The sequence below is a fragment of the Salarias fasciatus genome, chromosome 10 (assembly GCF_902148845.1).
Source record: "Salarias fasciatus chromosome 10, fSalaFa1.1, whole genome shotgun sequence".
Classification (NCBI taxonomy): Eukaryota; Metazoa; Chordata; class Actinopteri; order Blenniiformes; family Blenniidae; genus Salarias; species Salarias fasciatus.
Window position 1 is genome coordinate 12,309,332 of NC_043754.1, and position 27,156 is coordinate 12,336,487.

At 43.6% G+C, this 27,156-nt stretch overlaps 2 protein-coding genes across 3 annotated transcripts; one reads left to right on the plus strand and one right to left on the minus strand.

The window, feature by feature from the left end:
- Positions 1-1,341: 1,341 nt before the first annotated feature.
- Positions 1,342-18,714, minus strand: fgf13b (fibroblast growth factor 13b). 2 transcript variants are annotated; one of them, XM_030100407.1, is made up of 5 exons: positions 18,596-18,714; positions 9,821-9,931; positions 7,155-7,258; positions 5,682-5,880; positions 1,342-2,199 (listed from the first exon to the last, which is right to left on the minus strand). In XM_030100407.1, the coding sequence occupies exons 1-5, from the start codon at positions 18,642-18,644 to the stop codon at positions 2,060-2,062; spliced, it is 603 nt and encodes a 200-aa protein (XP_029956267.1). In that variant the 5' UTR covers positions 18,645-18,714; the 3' UTR covers positions 1,342-2,059. The 2 variants fall into 2 exon arrangements, with proteins under 2 accessions (XP_029956267.1, XP_029956266.1); XM_030100406.1 differs by lacking the exon at positions 18,596-18,714 and adding an exon at positions 10,430-10,710.
- Positions 12,394-26,354, plus strand: f9b (coagulation factor IXb). The gene is made up of 9 exons (XM_030100404.1): positions 12,394-12,727; positions 20,779-20,864; positions 24,013-24,182; positions 24,324-24,348; positions 24,432-24,545; positions 24,644-24,775; positions 24,925-25,292; positions 25,382-25,526; positions 25,795-26,354. The coding sequence occupies exons 2-9, from the start codon at positions 20,813-20,815 to the stop codon at positions 26,352-26,354; spliced, it is 1,566 nt and encodes a 521-aa protein (XP_029956264.1). The 5' UTR covers positions 12,394-12,727; positions 20,779-20,812.
- Positions 26,355-27,156: the final 802 nt, after the last annotated feature.

Here is a 27,156-nt window from a genome sequence, read left to right on the forward strand (position 1 = left end):
AAACCAATGAGTCAATGTTTATTGTTACAATGTGAAACGATTGGTTTAAACCTTACATGGGTATTTTTTCATATCTGACTTTTGCACTTTATATTGTTGTATTTTATTATTACAGAAATGTCTCGTAAACTAACTTTAATACCCTTCTTCAAAGAACCATCTGTAGAGAATTGACTGTGTTTGCCTGCCCCACTTTTCAGATTTGAACAAACACACACACACACATTGAAGTAAATGGTTGTTAAGAACTCTGTGTACTGGATTGTTTTTAATCTCACTAAGTTTTAGCATCTTTAGTTTATGGCTCAAATCTCATCAAACAAAGAGATGAATCAGCGCTCTGAAGATCAAGCTCCATCTAGTGTTGAAATTGAAACACGGCACTTCTGTCAAACCCTGGGCTTTGTCCAATCAGGAAACAAACGGTAACATCAAACAAATATCCATTTCCTCTACACTCTTTTATTAGCTATTATTAGGCTTTCTGAGTTATTTCTGGAGTGGTTCTGTTATTTCTGCCAGCTATAAATTGCTCCTCCGCTTCATTTATCGGCCACATATGTAAATGTGCGTTGAAGTTTCCACACAGTCAGAAAACATGTGTTTGAGGTTAATTCTTTAAATTGCTCGGTGTGACTGTGAGTGTTTTCAAATAAGTTTGAATTAAAACAAAAAAAGACAATCCAACCAATTAGTTTCTTTAGAAATAGTTTATTTAGTGCATTTCTAGTTTGTCCACAGCAGGAACCAAAATATTAAGTTAATCTGTGCTCCCATTGGTTCACCAAAGTTCTGGCCCAACACCATTGGTCCACTCATGTTCTGGTGCAATACTATTGGTCCAGTAGTGTTCAAACACCCTCACATTGGTTCACTAGTGTTCTGGTATGACACTATTGGCTCACTAGTGTTCTCTTTAGGTCAGGAACACGTAAGACCGGGGGGAAAAAAAAGGACCTTCGGCATGCTGCTACTGAGCAGAGGTCCACAAGCTTCCATGCAACAACAAACAAACAAACAGCAAGGGGACAACAACAACAAACAGAAAGATAAACAACAGCATTGCTTGTAAGAAGTAAGCATGGAAGCATATACAGTAAACCTTATATTAACCTGCTAAAGCCCTCAGGAGGTTTGTCTGATATACAACAGATCTTAAAAAGGTAAAATCCCCCCCAGACACATGCGTGCGCACACACTTGCTCTCACTTGCCCACACACACACACACACACACACACACACACACACACACACACAAACCGACAAGCAAGCACAGCATGTTCTCAGTCTTGCTCGCATACACACACACACACACACACACACACACACACACACACGCACGCACGCACGCACGCACACACAGGCGCACCTGCATGCAAACAAATGATCGGTCCTCATAAGTGTACAAGGAATACGTTCGTCATTTTTAAAAATATGACTTAACCCCATGAGCTCTGTGTAAACATAGCGTATCGTAGAGTAGATAAAGACTTGCTCCCTTCCTTTGTGACCCTCTGTGACTCCTGCCACTCGCCCGCTCCGTAGCAACAACCTCATTTTTTTAACACTTGGACTCTTTGGTTCTCTGTAACAGTCTGTAAATCTGACTGTGTGACTGACTGCCTGATTCAACCCCCATCTCTCTCTCTCTCTCTCTCTCTCTCTCTCTCTCTCTCTCTTTTCTCTCTCCTTCCTCGCTCGTTCTGTCTGGTTACGATACAGCAGGAAGAGTAGCCAAGGGAAGAGATTCACAGGTCCTGTCCCCTCTGCAGACCCGAGCAGCAGAGCCAGACAGATTGATTGTCCTTGATTTATTTACATACACAGTCAGTCACAGTGGGCTCCGTTAAGTGGAAGAACACACTCCCGTCTTCCTCCGGTACATCCTCGCCTCGTCCAAACCCCTCACCAGCCTGAAGTGTGGGCATGTGGGCCTGAGATCTGTGAGTGTGGGCGGGTGTGTGTGTGTGAGTGTGTAAGTGTGTGCGTGCGTGTGCGCCCTTGTGTGTGTGTGTGTGTGTGTGTGTGTGTGTGTGTGTGGTGTGAGGGGTCGGGGGGCTAGGATAAGTCATTGTTGCTGGGTGACTTCCCTCCGCCGTTGAGTAGGGCCGACGCGCTGCGACTCTTGGTGGGCGTGCCGCTGCCTGAACGTGAGAGTTCTGTCAAGTCGTGGAGTGAAGGCTCCCTGTACATGGCCACTGCAAACACACCGCACCCATCAACAAGTCAGGACTCAGCGAACAGTCATCTGCAGCCATGAAATAAAGACTGAACAAAGAGAATATGATCTCATCCAGAATCCATTTTTGCATTTCTGTCCTTAAACCTGCAACAACTGGCAGCAAAAGTCAGCTGCTGCACTCGCAACTTTCTCCACTCCACACCGAGAAAACAACGGAGCGACATTAGCATTTATTTGGAGTTGTGTTTGTGACCATCTGATGAATTTAAGTCCAATATTCACTCTGCTCCCAGCTTTGTTGTGCTCTTCGCCGATCCCTGAGGGAAATATCTGGCTCTTTATCCTATTTTGTGTTTGTAGCCGGCTGGCTGATGTGTGGTGGGCTTTTTCTTTTCTTTTTTTTTCAGAGCTCTTTTATTGAAAATCAGTAGGAGTGAAACTCGGGAGGTGTGCAACTGTGGTCCTGGAGGACCCCGGTCCTGCATGTCTGCAGTATCTCCCTGCTTCAACACGTTTGGATTTAATGAATGTGTCATCATGCAGAAAGCCCGATAACGAGCCGCTCATTATAATCAGGTGGGCTCAAGCGGGGAAACATCAAAACCACAGAGGGCCGCGGCCCCACAAGAGCAGGAGTGCTCACCTCCCAGTCGAACAAATGATCGAGCTGCAGGTTTGAAAAAAACAGAAAAGCGACAAGCTGACAGATGTTAAACTGCCCTGAAAAGCCACGGTAAAATGTGGCTTTCCAATACGTGTCGTCACTTAATCCATTCTTAATTTTGATATATTGATTACTGTTCTCTTGTTTCTTCCTCTTTCCTTCAAATATACGACGAAGCAGGCACCAGAATCCCTGAAGCCTTCTCCAGCGGGCCATTATTGCATGTTTATTTTACAATCTACTTCAATACAAACGGCCAATACGATACAATTGATCGGAGTATTTATGGGTTTGGCTCAGCGTGTTGACACAAAGGTCTATAATGGATAAGAGCAATAGTGAAGCATTTCACACAGCGCTGCCAACTCTCACGCCAAGGACGAAACTCAATCTGGACTGATCTGCTATATTTTAAACCTGCAGTTTTTGATTTAATAATGATCTTCCTGCGCTTCAAAACTGATTGAACTTATTGAGCGTCCCAAACAAAAACTGTTGATGACTGGTGATGCACAAAATGGAAGCTTTTTTTTTCATTATTTCTTATTCATTGCCCACAGTTATGATACTTATTTTTTTTACTGCTTTGCATTTGTCATTGCTGGCTATACAATCTTACTTTTGCTTAAAACACTTTGAAATGCCAGAAGAAGTCATGCTGGGAAATACTAATTTGTTCTTCCAACTAATTTTTGTTTCATGTCTTCGTCCAGTCATCTTTCTTCTTTGGTAACTTCCACGAACCAAAACGATGATATGATTCATTTCAAATGCATTTACATGTTTACAAATACCTGCAGTTATATCCACAATGCATGCATAAATGTACCAATTTATATACAGCTGTAGAGCATTTAAACTCACTGATAAAACACATGATCTTAACGTTTCCTCATGAGTATTTCATTCACATTTATCAACTTGAATGATAAAACTGTATTCTATTTATTTATTTAAACAGAAATGCATTGTGTGTCTTGGAACAGATCACAAATTAATGTCTTATGAAGGTCGATCACATATCTGTACAGGTTAACTAGCTTCCACTTGCAAATGTAAATAACACTGAGCATTATTCACGGTTTCTTTGTGCACTCGGAGGCAAATGAGACACAAGGTCACTGCTTGCATAAAATACAGCAGAAATTATTTTGGCTTTTATCTCTGACTTATTGTGCTGAGCCAGTTTTCAAACTATTATCCAGTTAAACTGATCCAGTGACTGAAGCTGTCAATAGCTTTCAACTAAATGCTAAATTTCCATGTAATTCACATGAGTCAGTGGGTTTGACAGTCTCTTATTGTATCAGGATTTCTTTGTGTGCTTAGTGTTATGTTGAATTTCATGATATCCTGACGATGTTTGTTTACACTCAACATCTTACTAACTCGCCTGTTTTCTAATTTCTCCACAATACATGTATTATTGCATTATTACTTGAACAGTCTGTTCTAAACTGCACACTGAATTTCAAACAAATAATATAGTCGCCTTAATAAAAACAATTTCTTCTCAGAAAACACTTGAAAAATGGCATGCTGGGAAATGTTCGATGTTTAAAACTGAATTTGTTGCACGGAAGTTAATTTAGTGCTTTTATCTGCAAATTTAAAATAAAACAATTTCAAATATGAATGAGAAGTCCGATTAATCATAACCAGTTCACAAAACATTGTGTGATTTACTGATTTTGAAAAAACTGATGAAATTTAAGGGTCTAATTATTTCAAACCTCGTGGCTACAGGACGGAAATCAGAAGCACAACAACAACAACAAGAACAAGTCAAAATACTGATTTGTCTCTAAAATACTGCTGGTGTGAGCTGCAGACATTCATGCCATGGGGAAAAAAAGACAAAAACAAGAGTCCAGTCACAGCTGGTGTAAATTAGGGTCAAGAGCCGGGGCGCCATTATTTCTAAAAAAAAAACAAATCTCAAAGCACAAAGACATGAACACCGTGCACATAAGTGTTTGTATTTATCAAAAATATTCCCATCGCCATGCTGAACAGCATCATTCCACGTGGCATGTTCAGGCCTCTTCAGCACATCATGATCACATCTGAAACTGCTTTCATGCTGTTTGTTTGTTCTGTGCTTCCAGACCATGTCACCTGCCTTTGTGCTGATTTGTTATTGCAGGCAGCTTGAAGCCTGACAGTCACAGAAATCAGTTTCAACACAACCGTAGAGTTTTGACCTTTGTTTTGCTGTAAAAGCAATAATCCAGAATGGCAGTGAATAGTCAAAGCAGCTCGCAGAGACCTTCATGGATCAGGTTGCATTAATAACAGCAGACTGCCATGATTTATTGTTTACTTTTTTTTATGGTTAACCTTCTCCAAAGTAAGGGCTTTAATTTTAATGCCTTGTGGAGTTAAAGTTAAAGTTGCTGCAAGTAATTGGCATTTAAAAAGATGGTTAAGTCCAATTCCACCTACTCTAGATGACTGGACAAGAATGAAAACTCAACCTATCAGCTGAGAACCCAACAGGAGGAATTCTGCACAATTTGGATTGTATTCCTCGCCACTACGAGAGCAGATTTGGGAGCCTCATTTAGTAGCTTTCTCCACACGTGTCAGTGCAATCCTGCAGAGGACAATGTGTACCTTCTGATGCTATTGTGAGATTTTAAATTACTTGAGGAGAGCGGACATTATTCAAGTGGAATGGACCGTGCCCGTGCGTACTTAGAGCTCATATGTCTTGATGACAGGTGATGCACATAACTAACAAAACTGGAAGGAGATTTATTTCCATTTCTTGCAATACTGTCACTGCACTGCGTTTATCGTAAAGCTATGTCAGAACATGGAGCAGTTCCTACCTTTGAGTGGTTTCGGTATGAAGTGTGCGGCGGCCTTGTTCTTCTTGACGTGGTTCCCCTTCATGATCCCCCCCTCCTTGTTGAGTCCCAGGTACCAGGCCCGGCCCGAGGCCTGCTGCCGGTACAGCATGGACGAGTAGGTGACATAGTAGTTCTCAAACACCGACTCCTTGAATTTACACTCCGGGGTGAAATGTTCCTGCAGGAGAGGGTTGAGAAATATTCAAACAAACCACAAAAGAAAGCTGATGGCGAGGTGACGGAGAGGTGAGGCGCGGAGTCACTGAAGTTAACTAGTCCTCCGTCATCCCTTGATATCAGAGGGTTCACCCGTCAGCGGGGTCTGCTCTCTGATTCATTATCTCGGCCTTTCTGTACTCTCCCAGAACAAACTGCACCAACTTAGGACAGCTGACATTTGCATTTCCTTATTCCTGGATCTCCATAGCAACCGGCTACTCCCTTGAATACCAACCAGCCCACTGAGAGAAAGATGGTGCCCAGGTTGCCGGGGGAGACGGAAAGATACAGAAAAGATGCTCTTTTCTCTCCGTCGCCCATAAACCTTGTATGGGTTTTGACTAAGTTTGAGGAGACCTGATCGTTGCATAGATAAAGTCAGGAAACCCGGACCAGACTGCTTTGTTGTGTATGTGTTCATAAATACTTTGATTATATTCTGTATTTAATATCAAGAGGGGAGATGGAAGGAGCGATATCAGTGTTATGACTGAAGCCAGCCACCTCGGAATAACAACACACGGCATTCAGGTCTGGACATGATGGACCAGATATTGTCGTGGTATACGTGCCTGCACCGGCGCAGCAGCATGGCCGTTATTGCATCAAAGTGTGCAACGTTTTTTTGCTTTTTTTTTTCTTTCCATTTCCTCTGCCCGCTCTCATCTCGTGGACTCGCAGCTTTGTTTAGATTGCGTGGTATTTTTGTTGATTCTTTTTTTGTTATTGCCTCTACACCACCCACCACCGGTGCTCAAGAGCTAAAGTGATGCACTTAATGCACTACGCCGCAGCCGGCGCTGCCTCCCGACCCGGCTGAGGAAAATGAACGCACAGCGGTACGGACATATGTTTACATCTGGTTGAAAAGACACGAAAACAACTTCCAAGAGCTGCGCCTCGGGGGCGGACGACAAGCAATCTTCCAATCAAAGGGTGACTGAAAGGAGATAAACGAAAAAGAGGCTGGGAGATGATCTGAAATCAATCCTGAGAAAAGTCACAATATCAGGAGACGGACAGGAGAGGCTCACGCCGCCTGTGGCTGCTGACTCACAAGGAAACGCCACGGTTAAAGTATTGAAGCGATGATAGGATGATAATAGGAAAGCTCACACTCAAAGCTTCTGCTTTATTACTCAACCTGACCCCACATCGAGGTTTCAGCCTCTAGTGATGATGATGAGGATGAGGATGAGGAGGATGATGATAGCGGCAGTGATGATGGCTTACAGAGGTGTAGAGAAAGCCTTCGTTGTTCATCGCCAGGTAGAGTTTGGTCTGCACGCCCTGGATGGCCACCACCCGGAGGCCCACTGGGATCAGGTTGAACACAGCTACGTGCACACACACACACACACACACACACACACACACACACACACAATAAACACATTAGCGCACTGAGCAAAACGAGAAACAGAGAAAATCCTCATCAATATCAATGACACGGTGACACCTCCATTTTGCCACAGAGCAGCTATTTCAGAAGGTCAGCCAGGCGCAGAGGAAGCTGAATTACACCGACGATTTAGCTCCCAGTATTAAGCGTGGGATGAAAAGAGCAAGAATTATCAAAAAGCATGCAGCAAAGCAAGGTTTGGTAAACATTTGGTAGTAGAGCAAGGACACGTTTCAAGAGAAAAAAAAAAAGAACACTGAGCAGGGTTTGCAGGCACCGCCACAACGACACAAATGAAAATGTTCCCATTGAAGTCGCAATTAATGAGCAAATTCAGTATCAACTAAAATGTCAGCTGGTTTTCCTGCTCCATCACTTTGTCTGGAAAATGTCAGAAGGTGGCGAGAAGTGCCGATTGCAATTTCCCACACAGTAAATGATGCCTTCAAGTGCTTTTTTTGTTTGGTATTTTTTTAAAGCTCAAAACTCATAAATGTTCACTTTACAAGCACATAAATCAGAGGGAAGCAGATCATCTCACAGTTTTACAAACTACAGTGAGAAGAACGTCTTGATTCTCACATTCATTCATTTTCGGACTTGGTTCATGTCACAATCAATTTAAACTGCAAACAGATAATAAACTGAACGTATGTGAAAATGAGATGTCTTGACTAATTCAAAGACGCTTTCCTGCAAGATCATTTTAAAACTCGCCTGACTGGGCACAGATATTTCAATTCATCATTTTAAACAGAGTTCACTGAAACTTCACTAAACCAGTCCCTGAACTGACTATTTTATCATTCACTGAACACTTTAATGGCAAAGTTATTGTAGCATGCAGAGTGAGCCGAGCATCACAGGACTGTAAGATTCAAGTGCCTCTGACGATTTTTCAATACGACTCATTCCTTTAAGAAATCTGTGCAGCAATGCTAATTTTCTCCGATGTTAAAAGAACATAAAATCTACAGTGGCAAAAAAAAAAGCATGAATTTAAAAATGGAATTTGATTAAAATGTAATTGTTCATGTTTTGTACTGTTCTCCTCCTGTGTTTTTCTTCTGTGGGCAGACAGAAGCGTTATTTATATGTTTCTACAGTACAAGTTGCTTGTATTCAGGGACATAATTACTCCTGGCAGTTTGATGAGACCAGCCCATGTTTAATTATAATCATTTAACCAACCATGTTCTTAATAATGACTGCGGTTACACGAAGATGTGGATTACATGGATTATCCGTCCCAACTCAGTCATGCCTGGCTGATTTTATGTGGGCAGGCGTTAAACATGATGTATACGTCACGTAATCGTCGAATTAAAGAACAGTCTGCCTTTGTGGTCCCGTCCTCCTCTCCGTACTCCGGCGGCCTCCGAAGTATCAGAGATGGATGTGAGACACCGAAGGCGAGGGATTGTGGTCTGAACCTCAACAACACGGCTGAATTAGCGGTATCAATCACACATTGTAGGCTGTGAGTGAGAAAGAGCGAGGACGAGATAGAGGGGGCGAAAAAGGATCTGCTCACAGGTTCAGCCCAGTCTACTTTTTTTTTTTCTTTTCCTTTTTTCTCTGGGAAGTGAAGATTGCTGAGGATCCATGTTGTATTTCATCAATTTCTTTAACAAGGGAGCCCTTAAATGAGATAGATTGCCATGTTGTCAGATGACATTTGGAGGGAAAGTCTTACTAATTAAATGAACACTTGACATGTTGTGAAGAGACTGACTGAATTACAATTCCCACATCAGAAAGATTTCCTCAGGAGGGACATTTATCATTAAATTGGATTTAGCCAAGGTTGGATGGTAACTGCAAAGTGGATGCGTGGGAATTGAATTAAATCACTCCTTGTTAAACATTAAAGCTTCAATACTTTGCAATGTTCTATTGTAACGTGTAGTTAGAGTAGTGACAAAGCATGAAAGCACCACACTACACATATTTCACTCTTACCTTTGATTGGGCAACAGATCATATTTGATATTTCCCACATTTCTTTCTCTTTTTTGCAAACCAGTAATTGTAATTTTGAATAAATGTAACTAACGTGCTTGAGTTATAACTAGGGCAAATTATACATTTAGTTCAGTGAGTTCATTGTGATATTTCCTGGTGAAATGTGGGTCAAATTATGTATTTTCAACAAATTTTACCATGTATAAATGGAACATCAGGGGTTATTCGCACGTTGATCTTTCCTCAAATCACTGCATGCTTTTATTCTATTTTAAAATCTTTTTTGAGAGTATCCCAGAAAGGGCTAAAGCTACGCTGTTTCAACTTATTGAAATGCTTCAGGTGATCATTTTTTCACCATTTTCTTAATCAGTGACAAAAGAAAACAGCTGAAAGTTTGATCAATAATGAAAATGATCAGTTGTCACTTCATGTTTGCTTTTTTTTTGGAGAGGTAAAAATCTAATGCAAGACTGAAAAATTGAGCTTCTCAGTTGCTTTTCGTGGATCCCCAGACGAGAGCTGGACTCACCGTACGTGCTGTCTTCATCCTTGGTTCCATCGATGGTGCCATCAGGCTGCATCTGCAGCTGGAAGCCCTGGCGACTGGAGAGCCTGGTCACAATGCCCTTTAACTGGGGCTCTGGGAGGCGAGCAGAGCAGAAAAGACACGTTGAACTACATTCACTCCTTATTCTCCATCATGTGATCGCACGCATCAAACCAAGAAAGTCCAAGAAGCCGGAAGTGTCAAAGAAGGAGAAGCTGTCTCTATTCCAGTCACCGGGGCTTGAGGGCCCATTTTAGATCTCTGACCTCTGAACACACACAAACACCACATAATGACTGACAGATGCAATAAAATCGAGCTCTCCTGAATTTAGAATCCTCTTTTTTTTCCCCTCCTGAGATTATTTATCACAGACATGCTGATGGCACTTTGGGATGACATGAAGTTATCGGCACGAGACGTCTGTGGAGTCACGCAACAGGACAGTGGGAGCCAGAGCCGGATGGGGGGGAGAGCGGGGGTCCACCGGGTGACAGATGAAGTGAGGCGCGTGGAAAATGGTGATGGATGGAGGTGACGGTGAAGACGGTCGGGATGGTGGTGCCCGTTCCGGAGCCGTTCTCCTCAGACCTGGCGGCCGCCTTCTCTTCCGCTTCTTCCTCGATCCAAACAGTTTGACGCGCGAGAACACGTTGAGCTTGCTGGGCTTCTCGTTGGTGCCTTTGCTGTTGCTCGGACTGCCGCTGCCGCGGCACGCGTTCGCCTTCTCGCGCTCCCTCGCCTGCCGCTTCTGGCGGATCAGGGAGCTGGCGATCGCCGCTGCGCGCGACATGTTTCCCCCCGGCGGAGCGGGACCAGCCTGTGCGTCCCGGTTCGGAAGGGGCTGCTGGCGGACGAGGCGGTGGGGAGGGGGGTGTGCGGGGGGGTGCGGGGACGGGGGTCTACACCACCACCCACGGCTCAGTTCTCATCACACACCGGCCGCTGCGGTCTCGCGGATGTCGGCGAACGTGAAGAAAAGCGCCCAGCATCCTCCGCGGGTGCGTCCGGGCGCCGCGTGGAAGTCATGAAACCAAAATCCGGCGCTGTGTCAGGGACCGGCCATGTAACGACGCCACCTCGCAGCCCCCCACCCCCAAAAGGGGTCTGAGGGGCGAAAACTGTCTGATCGCCCCCCCTCCTCCTCTCCTCCTCCTCTCTCCTCAGCGTCCCGAGAGTGCGTGGATGAGGAGCACGGGTGCGTGCGGAGTCGGACCGGGCTCCAAGTGGCTCAACAGCTCCTGAGCCGGTGCGCACGGCAGCGGGGCTTGTTGTTGATGAAGACTGCAGCTGCTGCCTCTTCCTCCTCTGCTGCTGCTGCTGCTGCTGCTGCTCTGCGCCGCTCCCCCGGCGCCGCTCCGCTCCTCGACGCCGTCCGTGACAGAAATGCAGCAGCCGGGATGTTTGTCAATGAAACGGCTCGGGGCTGGCTCGGTGGGGAAGGGATCATGATGCAGCCGTGCCGTTCATAAAACTGCTGCAGCCCTGCCCGCCCCGAGGACGAGCAGCAGGGAGGAGGAGGGAGGGGGGGGGGGGGGGGGGGGGGGGGGGTGTCAGTGCGTGTGCGCGCGTGTGTGGTGGTCGGATGAAGTTGCTGGAAGTGGGGAGAGGAAGGGGTTGGAGGGCACCTGTAGCCCTGTTCCCCCCACGTGGCATGATATTTACATGTTACACTGAATACTGGTGTGAGATGAGAAGGCAGATTGAGAGGGAGAGGATGGGAGAGGATGGGAGGGGGGAGGGGGGGTAATATATGTAATATAGGAGGAGGAGAGAGGAAAATAAACTGTATAATAAGAGGGGGAGATGAAACAGCCAGGTGAGTGAATGAGAGGAGGAATAATGAAAGAAGGGGGGCGGAGAAGAGGAAAATTAGATATGGAGTGAGTCTGTGAGTGTGCGTGCAAGAGAGAGTGGGAGAGAGGAAGGAAGACAGAGTGGAGCGAAGAAAAGCCTGTGGAAAAATGGATTGGAAAGAGAATGATGAATGAAGGAGAGGGACAAATTGTCACAGAGGAAAATGAGCAGGAGAGATGGTGTGTCAGAGTGTGAGAGAGGAGAGAATGAAGACAGAGAGTAAAGGAAAACATGCAAGGAAGCATCAGTAAAATATGACAGATACATATAGAAATCAATGAAGCAAAGGGGAAGGATTAGAGAGGGGAACCTGATGTGTGCAAGAGAGAGAGAGAGAGAGAGAGAGGGAGAGAGAGAGGAGGGGCTCTCATCTTATTTTGGTGCAGAGGTTCAACACTGCCGAAAGGCTGCAGCATGCATGAAGGAGGTGAATCACAGAGCTTCTGTAGGTGAGCAGTGCCATTTTCTAGATGTCCCCTTTGCATCTGCACAGGAGCAGAGGCGCGCACACAGCCAGCAGTCATGCATGTGGGCTGGCTGCAAGCAGCAGCCCCCCCCCCCCCCCCCCCCCCCCCCCCCCGCCCCCCCAGGAAAACAGATGCACAGCTGTCAGAGCCAGACACAGCTGCAGTGGCGCATGGCAACTGCAACTCCAGCTGGTACAGAAGAAGAAGAGGAAGAAGAAGAAGATGAAGATGAAGAGGAGGCACGCGGACAGAAAGTCGACGCACTCGCAGCGGAGGTCGACCAGCATGTGGCACCTGGCGCCGAACAGCGGGCAGAGTCGGAGCGTGCTGTTCTCCAGTGGAAAAAGATAGTGAAAATCGATGGCTGGAGAACAAGAGGATGTGGTGAGCAGTTACATGACCGAGGAGGAGGAGGAGGCAAAACTCAGGAAAGCTGCAGCCCACTGCGAGGAGAAGACAGTGGGTGGAGAAAGTGATGGACTGCGGACAGAAACTGGGGTCAGGACCTGGTCAATGAAGTGGAGTCACGAGGAAATTGAAGTTACACCAGTGACCTTCCGGTTAGGTAAGACCCTTGTAAATGTACAAATAAATATAGCTTTATAGATGTGAGTGTGCTGTTCAACCCACATTCCCCGAGACAACACATTAGATTTCATAACCAGCCTGGAGTGTCACCTTTAACATCAAAATAGAAAAGCAAACACGTGGGTACAGCACAAGTAAAGGAACGGCTGAGAGCGAAGTCGAGCCCTTCATCTTTATTTCATGATTCAGGATCCTGCATGCTTCAAACTCACTCCTCACACGTGCTCTTAAAAGCCGCAGCCACACGGAATGAGAGCACAAATCAGATGATCGGGGTGGAACAATAATTCAACCATTTCTGCCTGGAGCTGCCACAAGAACGGATTTAAATGTTCGAGAAAGCAAGCAGATCAATAAGTTTCTAAATAGGAAAGCAATCGAACAAACAAGCAGCCGAACAACACGGAGGGGGGGGGGGGGGGGGTATTAGTAATGAATTTGGTTCCAAGATTAAAACTCATCTCCTTTTAAATGGACTGAAAATGATTGCATTAAATTATAGCTATAATATTAGGACTGTACAGCCTAAATTGATGCAATCAGTCTATTTTCTACGGGAAAAAAATGATAAAAAAAGTTGGAGAGTGCATCAGTGTCTTCCATGAAAAGCTCAGTAGCGCCCCTTACAGGCAGATTTACGTGTTGAAAGATAGAGAAAGAAAACGATGCCAAAAATGCCAGATACTACAAGAGTACACTCAAGTGCAGATAAATAATATTGCAGTGGTGATGAGGGAGCAGACTTATAAAATGTCTTAATGTGCATATCCAAATGGAAAACAGCCTGCATCTGCACCACTGCGGCCTCAGTAAGCCAGCAGGAAAAACCTCAACTTCCACTATGTATCAATCAAAAAAAGCCACACTTGCATTTGAATTGTATTTTGAATATGCTTTTTGAAATATAATCATTAACGCATTTTGGGTAATCTCGCTTTGGTGGAGAAGGAAATGTTGGAGCAAGCTGTGCAGGTCGACATGGGTTTTGGTAGTAAAGTGATTAGTCTGAGATCCCTGTGCTGAGACTGATTAACGGCCTCTGAAGAGGTTTGTGTTATGTTGGGTCAAAAAAAATCTCACATCTCAGGCTTACAAAATAACACCAGGTTGTTGATTTTTGTGAACTTCTGTGGGATTAATTCGAGTTGAGGTTGCAAAACGTGAACAAACTCTAAGTCCTCGAAATCACGAATCAAATTAAGTATTAATCTATTCTTACAGTTGCAAAGTTTACATTGAAAAGTGGTCTATAACAAATTAATTGTGTTAAAAAAAAGGACTAGTGTGCTCCCGCAGAGGCTGTCTGGAGTGGAGCTGTCCTCCCCGACAGGGCGCGTCCTGCGCTGTTTTCAGCACCACGGACAGAGCTTCAAGTTTCAAACTGTTCCAAACACACGCTTCACGCAAAAAATCTTCACAAACTTTTGAAAACAATCGAAATGACAACATTTAAATCATATTAGAACTAAACAACTGTCTGTAGGACTGATCGGAAACTGAAAAGTGGCATTTTAGAGGATGCTTTAGAGACTTCCACGCCTCTTGTGATCCAATCTGTGGTTTAATTTATGGGCAGAATCTTTTTTTTTCTCGGTATTTCGAGACAAGAAGTGCCTGAAGTACAATAAAAAAAACCCTCAGTCACTTTTTTTTTAATGCAGTAGGCTTGATATTAGAGTTGAGTGTCGCTTTTGGAGTTTGTCCCCTCTGGTCCTACCTGAAGTCGATCGGCGGAGAGGGAAACTCATGCTGCGCCCGTGGAGCTCCGGAGCCGTGTGCGCACGGCCTCCTCTACTTCCTGTTGTGCGCCGCCGCTCCGCCAAAAGGGGGACGAATTACCGAAGTTCAACCCGGAGAATCCTCCACGGCATTGGATCCATTAAGGCCGCGCACATGGCGTTGACGGGAGATCATTACAGAACATTAGAGGCCATTAAGCCGTTGGAAACCGGTCATTAATGATTCATCTCGAGGCCCCGCTGATCTGGCACAATAAGTGCGCCAGGGAGCCAGCGGGCCGCCCTCAAACACAGGGATCCATCGAGGAAACGGCGCAGGTTTTCTCATAGTATTTCTGAGCGAGATCAGAGCGAAAACCGAGGCCCTCCCGGGCCATGCAGACCCCACCCCTCCACCCCCATTTACTGCATTTGTAAGCACACTCTAATGACCTTCCAATCACCTCCAAACCTGCACTATGTTTACGCACATCACACAGAAACAGCTTTCTCTCAGTTACAAGAGGCTCTTGAGACTCTCTTGTCAGTGTTACAATACTCTGTTAATTGCTTTTTTTTTTTTTTTACCATTAAAAACTCAATTTTGCACTGCAGCCACGGCTTGCTTACACTGTCAGCTCAACTATGAATAATGTGAAACATCTTGAATAATTAGTTTGTAAAAATGCCTAAAATCCATGTTGGTTTCTTGGACCCCAAGGCCAGGATACCATAATTATGTTTCCCCCTATCAGCACTCTGGAAACACACCTACTAATTCACTGCATAAACTGAGATAATATGCAGGAAAAACAACACAGAATGTGAGGTTATAGTTTTCTATGGGGTTGAGCTGGACTTAATACTTTGCACATCAAGTCAAGATACGTGAATACTGCAGAAAATTAGAAACACATCTCGGTGTAATGTGGTGCAGATGGAAAACAGAGCAAACTAAACAGTTCCAGAATAACTGAACATTATTACTTTTGTAAATGCAAAATTTATGGCAGCGCCATTGTACTGAATCATATTAGGATTGTACAAATGGACATAATGAAGTGGCCTTCAGAGTGTGTATCGGGTTACTTGCTCATCAGAATAGGAGATTACTTCAAAAACCACAACAATCCATAACAGTCATCAATCAAAGATGAGATCCAACTGATGTTTTTATATCAGGGTCAATTCACTGCTCCCGAAACAATACACTGCACACTCATCAATATGATTTAAGCTCAAATTATTGACCATAAAAGTTGAGTGTGTACCAAATGGCAACAGGTAAATGTCATTTGGAGGAACATTTCACTGATCCCATAAAAAAAAATGTGATCTGGAGTTTAAATATTTATTGGAGCTAGATAATATTGAAAAAAGCATCTAGAACACTGAGGCTCACGAGTGTTTTTTAAGATAAATGAATACAAATGAATCCTTTTAAATCCCTCTAATGATAAGCCATTTTGAAACCGAGACACACACAAACACAAATACACAAAAAACACACAAAGATTTGGCTTCGCACTGCAGCTCACAGTTAGTCTGCAGGCTATCTCCAGAGCGCACTATCACAGCACATTACAAAGTAAACACTGCCAAGTCCAGTATCATGTGCAGCCATCCTTAACTGGATATTATCAGCCCATTACTTTGTTGTTCTGTGATACTTCCTGTGATGCCGCCAGTTAAAAACACATCCACATCGCTGTAATGTTGCGAAACACACTGCAGAGTGTCTGCTGTTGCATAGCCTGCACTACAGCAGATCATAAAAAAAAAAACTGTTGAAGGCGGTGAAGGAGGACGTTACAAGAAAACATGCAAACTCAGCACACTGACTAGGAAAGCTATTAGGAGGGGAAATAAAACACCCTTATTCTAATTCTGCTAAAATATGAAAGGCGTCATAAATAAGACTTATTCTATCACTAGGGCCTCTCAGCTGTATCAGTATGAAGGAACAGGGTCAATAATGAAACTCTTTCCTCTGTCTTCCTTCATCCATCAGTTCATTGCAGCTGAATCTAGGTACAATTTTAGTTTTGAACAAAGATACAATTCCCCAAAAAGCTTTTTAGCCTTGGCTTGAAATAGAAAACCACAAATATGCCAGCAGGCTTTGGCAAAGCTTCAGAGGCCATATACCTGGGCCGATGGCCAGGATTCAATTCGAAGCCTATTAAAAGACCTTTTGCGGCCGTTACAAGTCTCCTCACATTTTTCATTTGTCTGTTGACATCCGCTGCTTGTTCTGTGCCTGAAAAGCCACGAGATGGCGCCATGTTATCAGAAAACGGGAATCACGACTGTGCAAAAATGTCATTTCCACCCATCCAAATGAAAATAAATCTGAGCTCTTTTAGGAACAGGATGTTAATGAGTTCATGTTGCACCTAAACTTAATCCCACATTGTTTTACAGTAAAGTGAACAGAGGGAGGTGACCTATGACCCTCTTGATCCACTGAGTTAAACTTGACTTGACACATTCCGAGGACACTCCTGCTTTTAACAGTGTCTTCGTGATGTTTTGATAAACGTGTGAATGGCTCAGGCTGTAAAGTAAATTCCCCAAAAGAATTTTTCAATCCACGTCCATGTCCGGCTGAAACAGTGCATAATATATTCACTTCACTATGTCAAAAATCACATTTTCTTACTGTCTTTATGAGATGGCTGAGATGTAAACACTTCATTTAAGTGAACACAGCTGACTCAGAGAAAAAAAATCTACTGTTTTTGGGTTTATTACACTGTACAGAGGTTATGGTTCAGGTCGCTTCGAGAACCAGTCGTCTTATAAATCATCCCCTCCTGGTTATTGGACTGGTTTTACTGCCTTGTCTCTGTACTGATGTGTTTGCTTTCCATCCTATGCTGGAGCTTTATGAGGGACGGTTGACATAAATAAGGTTTACTATGTTACTGTCAAACATGTTTTTCTTTTTTCTAACCAACCCCTAATGCTGCAGTTCAGCATCAGCTGACATGCCGATAAAAGCTGGATGCTCTTACAGTCAAGCCATGTGTCATATCTCTGACACACACTGCTTATTTATTCCTCAATTACTCTTCTGAAGGCTTCACCAATGGCAGATGTACAGCATCTACAACCAGAACCCCAATTAAATGGCTCTTTTCTGTTCCTATCCATCGGAGAAGAGGCCACTTCAGTCTACTGGTTAGTTCAGTATCTTCATCCATCTTCTAGACCGCTTTGCTCAGCTCAGGACGCGGCTCCCGGAGGCCTGGAGCTCAAGACTGGCTCAAGAAAGACGATGAATCGACAGGATAAATGTTTTGTGTATTTTCATGTATGCTGATGTGAGCTACTTGTGGCTCATTTTCAGCCACTTTAATCTATCTATATATGTATTTACTTCTTAAATTCAAAATCTCTTAATTTTGAAATTAATAAAAAAAATGTTCATGTATGTAAACAACTTTTACACATTTTATCTGTGGATCAGTTGTTCTTCACACTGTACTCAATTTCATCGCACTTTGATGAGGAATCCACAGTTTTATGAATGAACACAGGCTTCGCACATGTTTTCCACACAACACTCGCGCTCGTCTTGCGGGCAACTCCCTTTTCTCGTCTCCATGGCAATGATAGTTTCCCAGTTTCCTTTGCGGCGAATCCCCCGCGTCGATTTTATTACCGTCTGGAGGGGAGGGATGAATGAATATGTGCGCGTGTTGGTGAAATTGCATCCGAGACCCAGAAACCCCTCTGTTGGGGAAGTGATAACCTATTTCACTGATTTTACCGGATGAACACATATTGGATAGTATTTCATCTTGAGCTCAGTGTAATAAACTCCTGATGGATTTCCTCCTGCAAGCCGCAACAACCCGCAGAGAAAACACGTAAGAAATGGGGAAAAAAATCGTGTTTGCACGTGGATGCATATTCCTGTGTGGTTGATTTGGAAGGTTTTTAACCCACATTAGAAGATTAAGCCATGCTCTGCCTCTGGGACCGAGGGGACACTGGGAATAAGTAGCCAGCGCGTGCTGATCTCAGCACATCCACAAAGCGATATTCCCTCTTTTTTTCCGCTTGCAAAACGAGAGTAAACGTGCACGAGCAGTGTGCATTGTTCCTCCGATCAGACTCACCTTTGGCGGCATGGTCTTTATCCTCTTTTCCTCTCGTTTTTCCGCTCATGGAGCTCTCCTGCTGGCCGTGGGCTCAAACTTCGGGTGACGGATGGAGGAAGGCGCCTCTACTTTCTCATCCTCCGCAGGTTCCCGGTGCTTCCCCCTCTCGGTCCCCTCTCGGTCCCCCGGTCCCTTCTCCACTGTCTGCGCTCCTCCGCGCGCTCGGTCCCACTCCGAGAGAGAGAGAGAGAGAGAGAGAGAGAGAGAGAGAGAGAGAGAGAGAGAGAGATGTCACCGCTCGCCCGCAGGAGCGCTTGCCCACGTGCACGCGCAGAGAGAGACAAAGAAAGATGAAAAATAGAAAAAAAATTGCACACACAAGGAATTAAGATATGTGTGTTTTCAAAGCTGATTAATTCTCACTAATGTTTTTTTTTTTTTGTTAACATATTGAGCAAACTATTTCTAAATGAGGGTGGGGCTTCCTGGGTGCCAGAGTGGCAAGTGTGATTTATTTTAATTTCGATTTTTTTTTTTAAAGAAGAAATCATAAAAATCCCAAAGTGGAGGCTAAAATGAGTTATTTCATTACTTCTCTCAGTAGTTTAGGGCTGCAGTGAGCTCTCGCCTCACAGTGAGCAGGGAGTGGGTCTGGGCCAGTTTGGGTTCTCTGGGTTCTCTCCAGGTTCTCCTGTTTCCTCAATGCAAAAACCCACATTCCATTGGAACATTAAAAACTGCAAGCGGAGAATATTGCCTATTTTTAAATTAGATATGAGTGATTCTCAGGTGATTCAAGATTAATCAAACCTTTTCATTCAAGGCTTCTCATTTTCAGCAGTCTGCAGTTGTACATGTTAAGATGTAACAGATATAAATATCATCATACAAGAGTTTTGTAACCCTCAGAAATGAAAGAAAAAGCCTTCTGAATTCAATTCAAATAACTGTAAGTGAATAAAAGAGAAAGATTTCTTTAATATTATCTTACAAATGTGTCAGTTAGGTGGTTGCTGAAGCATTTGTGAATTCAAGACAATCAGTTTATAAAGCCTTCATATGGGAACTAAACTAAAGAGAAACATTCAGTATAACTCCATGTGCTGCCACATGTACAGAAACTGTAAAGTGCATGTTGCTGGTGTACAGAAGGTCGCCATATTTACAAGGTTGTCTTGCATCCAATAAATGCTGATCCATCTGCAAACTCAGCAGTCTCACACCATGCAAATGAATCAGTTTATTGATCATTTAATCCATTTGAGCTGGAAAATGGCTTTTTCAACCAAGGCACACACAGAATACACTTTACAGTACATCCTGTGACAGTCAGCAGAACATAAGAGTGTCCTTGTGTGGCAAAATGTACAAGATTAACTCAGTTTTTAAATGTTTGACTTTTATTGGTTTAAAAAATAGGAGTTACATACAGGCAATCAATTCTAAATAAAAAAATAATAATTCTTCACTCCTGTAGAACTCTGGCTGCTTGATCCTGTCACTAGTTCACCTCTTTATTTGATTACTTTTAACAAATCCTGACCAAAAATGGGAACATTTCATTGTTGGAAATGTTCTGACTCATTCATACAGGAATCATAATGTTTCCAGCATCAAGTTTCATGAATCCTGATACATGATCATTTTCCCTTTATTACACTAGGTCAAAATGTTTATTTACCACCATCTAAAATCACTTCATGTGGCAGTTTGCACCATCTCCCTGTGTGTGCCTGACTTCTTTCACACAATCCAAAAGTGTTCACTGTTTTAATAGAAGATAATGAATTGGCTGTAAGGGTTAATAAGTTTGTAAGTACTTTCTTCAAACTCAGGGCAGTTTTATTTCATTCTGTATAAGATGTAGAAGGCGAATAAATCACCAAATGAAAATAAATCAAACAGTAAATTTAAAGGAAGAAGGTCGAGAACAAATATTGCATTAAAATTATGTGACAAAAACCAATGGATTCATTAACAGATACTGAATTAAAGAATATTTAAATGAAAAGATATTAGCTGGGACTTGTAACCAAAGTCCATCTCTTCAAGCCTCATGAGTCTGTTTTATGTTTGTGCCTTCTAAAATTTAATTTTCTGAGTTTGCCTTGCCTTGAACATCCTAAATAGATTTTCTTTTTTTTCCTCAATGGAGTGTCCTACAATCGGACAAAATCACCCTCTGCTGTGTTTTGTTGCAGGATTTGTGCTCCCTGAGTGACCCCTTAGTTCTGCATGTCCGTGCTGTTAGTGCGTCCCACGGCGTCCTTTGCATTGGTCTCATTTGTTGAGTTTGTCTGAGTCTTGTATAACAGGTCCGCGGCATCAGGTCACCGCGGCTTTTTGACTCTAGAAACTGAGTGAGCCAGCAGACCCGAGCACAGCTGGCCCTGCGCCAGAGCGTCCCCCGGAGGATTACTGATCTGCGACCAGCTGCTCTATCAGAACAAAAAGTGCCACTAAGTCTGCTCTGGCTCCCATCACCAAAACTCACCCTGATAAGAACAACGACAACAAAACCCCCTGAAAAGCAGAATTCAATCTTTCTATTTTAATTTCAGCAATAAACACATGAAAAAATATTCTTACTTTCTTACTTAATTCTCACTTGCTTGTTTATTACTTGTTAAAAATGGGCAGGTGTATATTGTAAAATTTATTAACAATCAGATAAAGACATGAAAAATAAAATATATACAGAACACATAAATAAGTAGTACACTATTCAGTCAACTCAACAGTTCAAATCAGTCCTTAAATTGGAAATAATTTGTTTAACAATAATCGTGATCATAATTTTTTTGTCATTTGTGAATAACTACAATATTCAAAAGGATCAATTTCTTGAAGATCGTGTTGAACGGGGAAAAATATCTGGAAGTTCAGCTACAAAAATGTCAAAAAGAAAAGCGGTTCAATCAATCTCAACAGGTTAAGGTCTGTTATTGATTCTTCTATAACCTTGTCCTCAACTTCAGTGTCGTTCTGTGCATTTGGGCTTTTACACTCAACAAATAATCTTAGCTTTAAGGATCCTTCTTTTCCTTTTATTTACTGTTGGTTGCTTAACTTTTCTCAAGTGCAAACCACATTATGTATTAATTCATCTTGGTTGATCGTTTCTTGCCCACTCTGTGGTTCTTACACGCGAGGCATTAAAGTTGTTGGGTATTTCGGTGGTGCAGCTCACTTGAGATCAAACTGGGCTGTTTGCGGCCCCTGAAATAAAACAGGTTTGACACTTCAAGTCCAGAGTAGACGGGGAACACTGACTGCCGCCTTTTCAAACAGTGTGCTTCGCTTTGTTTTAACCTACTTTTTCTTTTCTGTTTCTGTTAATTAACGCTGGAGAAGCTTGAAATCAGTGGTCTCTTCTGCTCAGCTGCTGCTCCCATCAATTAAAGATCTGTTCCACGGACACCAATCAGCAGGGAGACGGATCTAATCACAACTGTCACTTCAGGAGCAGCGGATGAGCTGATTGTCATTTTCCACTCTTTATCTTTTATCCTGCAGTTTGCAGAAAGAAAGACAGTTGAATCCTGCGGTATAGCAAAAAAAAAAACAAAAAAAAACGAACGCACCCCTCCTTCACTCCCCTTTTAAATCATTCTCCACCCATAAAATCCCCACCAGGCTGCTGCTGTGAAGGAGCTGCTGGCTGAAGGCCAGCTGGAGTGGCTGCCACTCACAGTGATTTGTCCACAGCCACACCCTGTGTAACTCACACTCTAATCAAACAGCCTTCGATACTCAACACTCGGCTCCTCGGGGCTCAAACTGCAGCAGTGACTGCAAAGTTTCCCCCCGCTGTGTCCCGATGGCTTTAAGCTGCTCCTGGATTTACAAGAAACACTTGCTCCACTCAAATAGTGATGCAGTTCAGTTTAGTGCGCTCCTAAGACATTTTTAGGCTCATTTTGTCTGCAAAACTATATTATGTTTATAATAGTAATGATGTTGATTTAAATTTCGAAAGAGAAAAAAAAAACTTGAGCACCTTTCTTGGGTTGAAATTCAGAATTCAGTTTTGAAGTTAGTTGTGAAGCTTGTTTTGGAGTCTGGGAATCTTATGGTTCTGGCAAATATAGAAGTGTGTAACATTTGTGGCTGTGTGTGTGTTTTCCGAATGCGTCTCTGCATTTACCTCATTTGAAACCGGCACGTAAGCCGTGTCCCCAAAAGCTGCTTATCGGACAAGACTCATCATGGTAAACAACATGATTAACAGCTGGGAAAGTCAACACACACACACACACACACACAAACACACACACACACACACACACACACACACACACACACACACACACACACACACACACACACACACACACTATGTCTCATCGAAAGTCAATATTTGGTGTTGCTCAGCTCCAGTTTGACCTCACTGAATAAAATCTGCCACAGAAAATGTAAAATGTTTGACTTTATATCGTCCTTTTTCGTGCATACACCCATCTACTTGGTCTAGTTCACCGTTTCACGAAATTTTAGCAAATTTTTTTCCTCTTGCATACATGCACACGTGAATGCAAACAAAACTTTTCAGCCACACAGGTGAGCAAACAGTGTGTTGCTGTACTTTGGAGCCGAGGATTACCGGTACTCTTTTCGTACGCTGCCTTGTCTGTAAAGTCAATTTCAGACTGACAACAAGATGGACAGAGTTCACTGGCTGGTTCTTGTTACTTTTTTGCTGTTGGACTTATGTGGACGAGCTGCTGAGGCCACAGAGGAAAACCGAGGTAAACAGGAGCAGAAGTGGTTGATAAGGAAAGTTCAGAGCGAAGAATTATCGGTGGCGAAGCGGCCGAGTGCTTTCACCTCATAGGGATACGTTTTTTTTATTGTGGTTTTATCAGTCGACAACCATCATCTGAGTGGTTTTGAACATTTGAACTTAAAAGTTGAGATATCTGAGTAGGGAATAATGTGAAAAAATGTGTAACAATTAGTCAGATTTACACAAATCTTTGTTGTCCTTCAAAATATGAGTGCAAATCTGTCCAAGAAGGACATATTTATACAGAAACACACAAACTGTGGCATCAGTCTCATCGATGATCAGTGTTGATGTTTTGACACATATCTGACCTCCAGCCTTCAGACTGAAACTGCCTATTAAATCAGTGAGAAGACTCAGTGCTGCTCACTTTGTGTAGATGGTTGTATAGATGTAAAGCCGCAGACTATCTGTCGAGCTCGTTGCCAGAGAGAGAGCAGAATTTTAAAGCAGATTGAGTGTAAGTTAGATCAGAGCAGGAGATGGTGTCATCTGCCGAAGAGTTCAGTAGATTTATGATGCCACAACCTGATACCCACCAGAGGAAACATCGCTGAGGTTTTCAAGCTTTAACCACCATTTAATACATTCCATTATGCATATATTTATATTTAAATGTTGAATTCAGGCCATTTCGTGTCTTTTTCAGAAGCAGTATTTGTGCCGCAGCACACAGCACACACTGTGCTGCGTCGCCAGCGAAGGCACAACCACGGTCTGGAAGAAGTCTTTCAGAAGGCCAACCTGGAACGGGAGTGCAGAGAGGAAGTCTGCTCGATGGAGGAGGCCAGGGAGGTGTTCGAAAACGATGAGAAAACTGTACGTAGGACTTTGTCCCCACAAATAATCAGAAAACAAGAAAAAGAAAACATTTGAGTTTGGAGGAAATGCTTTTCCTTGTGCCAATGCTTCTTGGCAGTAACTGTAATTGTGCAGCTGATTTCAATGTTTTTGTTTCAGATGGAGTTCTGGGCCGGGTACATCGGTAAGACACAGAAAAGACAAGCTCTCACGGCACACAGTCGCTCCTGAACCTCCTCTGACTGCATGTCTGATACCTGTGTGTAGACGGAGACCAGTGTGACCCAAACCCCTGCCAGAACAACGGGAATTGTGTGGACGGACTCAGCTCTTATTTATGCTACTGCCAGCCGAACTTCAGTGGCAAGAACTGTGAAATTGGTGAGCTGGCACATTGGAAACATCTTTACTTTCACTTTCTGTCTCAGTGTTGAACATCAAGGTCACTTTTTCTTGCCTTTTTTTGTTTTCCCAATCAGATGTGACTCAGCAGTGTTCAGTCAACAACGGAGGATGTTCCCATTTCTGTGGGATGCAGACGAACCGGGTTGTGTGTCGATGTGCCGTCGGTTACAGACTGGGGCCAGATAGGAGGACCTGTGAGCCAACGGGTAAAGTTAGCTGAAAGAGCTGTTGTTTGGATCTGTGCGGTAAAGGAAGAAGATGTGATTTTTCAATAACAAGGTGTATAACATCCACGATGATTTAAAAAAAAAATAAAAAATTAAGATTTCTCTTTTGGTTTTCTTTTTCCTCTTAGTGCAGTTCAGCTGTGGCCGCGTGAACATGTCCTCCAGCCTGAACACCAGATCCTTCTTCAGCCCTCGGTCACTAAACACAACAAGAGACAACTCAAGCAACGCCTTCAAGGAGGACTATGAAGACGACATAGCAGAGCTGTATGACTACATGTACTCCGGCGTGAATGATTCGGACCAGTTCAACGCTCAGCCGAGTGAGGCTGTTTCAAGCAGCAGGAAGGCCAGAAGTGCCACTGAAACACCAACAGAAGCAGAGGAGAAGTTCTCATGGGCCTTCCCCACACTCCCAACCATCACAGCAGAGCGCAACACCGACCAGAGGATTGTTGGAGGCGACGAAGCCAAGCCTGGAGAGATACCTTGGCAGGTGTGGGGTGCAGAACGAAGAACCGGGGTTCTGGCACATCGTGCTGCTGCTCCATGCTGCTGTGCTCATCGGAGTGTTTGTGTTTGCAGGTATCCCTGATGTCTCACTCGGATGTCCTGAAGAGAGCACAGCCCTTCTGCGGCGGGGCTCTGCTCAGTGAGTTATGGGTGATCACAGCAGCCCACTGCCTGGTGCAGGCTTCAGTTTCTCAGCAGAAGTTCTTCATCAGAGCAGGTGGGAGAAATCATACTCAGTGCACCTGATTGTGCGTCTTAATGCAGCTGAATCATAGACATGGAGTCTTAAATTAGATCAAAAGCAGCCAACTCATCGAAAGATAAACGTCTATATTCATTATCTCACATCCAAAATAAATGAACACTGGGGTAGCAGAACGGCGCAGTGTACGTTCAAGTGGCTGAAGAGGGTTGATAACCTGCCACCACCTTCACAATATTCACTCACACTTCCCCATTTAAATAGTCCTTCACTGTGTTTGCAGGTGAGCATGATGTCAGCCTGGCTGAGGGTCCAGAGCGAGATCACGAAGTGGCCGAGGTGCATCTCCACCACCTGTACAATTTCGAAAAGTCGCAGTACAACCATGACATTGCGCTGCTGAAGCTTTCCACTCCAGTGGAGCTGTCCAGTCACAGGCGTCCCGTCTGCCTCGGGCCCAAAGACTTTACCGAGAACCTCCTGATGGAGGCCAGCGGCTCCTTGGTGAGCGGCTGGGGACGTCTGAAGTTTCAGGGCCCCCAAGCCGACAAGCTGCAGAAGCTGCAGATCCCCTACGTGGACCGCGCCACCTGCAAGCAGAGCAGCCGGGACCACGTCACGCGCTTCATGTTCTGCGCCGGCTACCGAAACATCCAGAAGGACGCGTGCCAGGGGGACAGCGGCGGGCCACACGTCACCAACTACAAGGGCACTTGGTTCCTGACGGGCATCGTCAGCTGGGGCGAGGAGTGCGCCAAGGATGGGAAGTACGGTATCTACACCCGAGTGTCGCGATACTACGCATGGATCAGTCAGACAACAGGAATCCGAACAAATTCTTAGACAACAACTGTATTGATCTTAATTCTGTAATAAAACATGATTAAAAGCTGAATCTGTGCTTTATTTGAGCGGACCGTTGGGAGCACCACATAGTTTTTATTCTACTATTTAGATGAAATGTAACAAATACTGCACTTATGTACATGTTGTTGTTATGCATAAACCCAGTTATATGTTATTTTTTTAATTCATTGATGCTTCAATTTACAGTAGTGACAGTAAGACGTCTCCAGCATTAGAAATATTTTGATTTGTTATAGTCAGAGACATAAAAATGTCATCATCAGACATTAATACTGTGAACTGGAATATTTATCCTCATATTCAAATCAGGAGCTTATTGTACTTACTTAATTTTGGATGCTTCTTTTTTGTTTTACATTAACTTGTCATAAAATGGTGATGCAAATAAAATCGAAAACATTTTTTTTTTTTTTTTAAAAGGCACATCTTCATGAAGTTCCAAAACACTTTTCACAAAATGAAATAATCACACAAGCCAAGTTCATTCAAAACAAACAGTCCTGTGCTTATATTTGGGAAAAATAATCTCATACATTATGCATTATAGTACAAGCTTTTACTATGATTCAAAATATCAAAACAGTGCAAAATGAGCAAAAGCAGCAGACACCGAGATAAGGTACAGTGGAAACGACAGTCTGACTGAGCAGGCTGGGATGTTGCAGTGGAGCCAGTGTTGGTGGATTTTAAATCAATTTAATACAATGAAATATTACTTACTCTGTGAAGGCTGGACACATTTTGTTTCAGTATTCCAGCTCTGACTACGAACTGACTC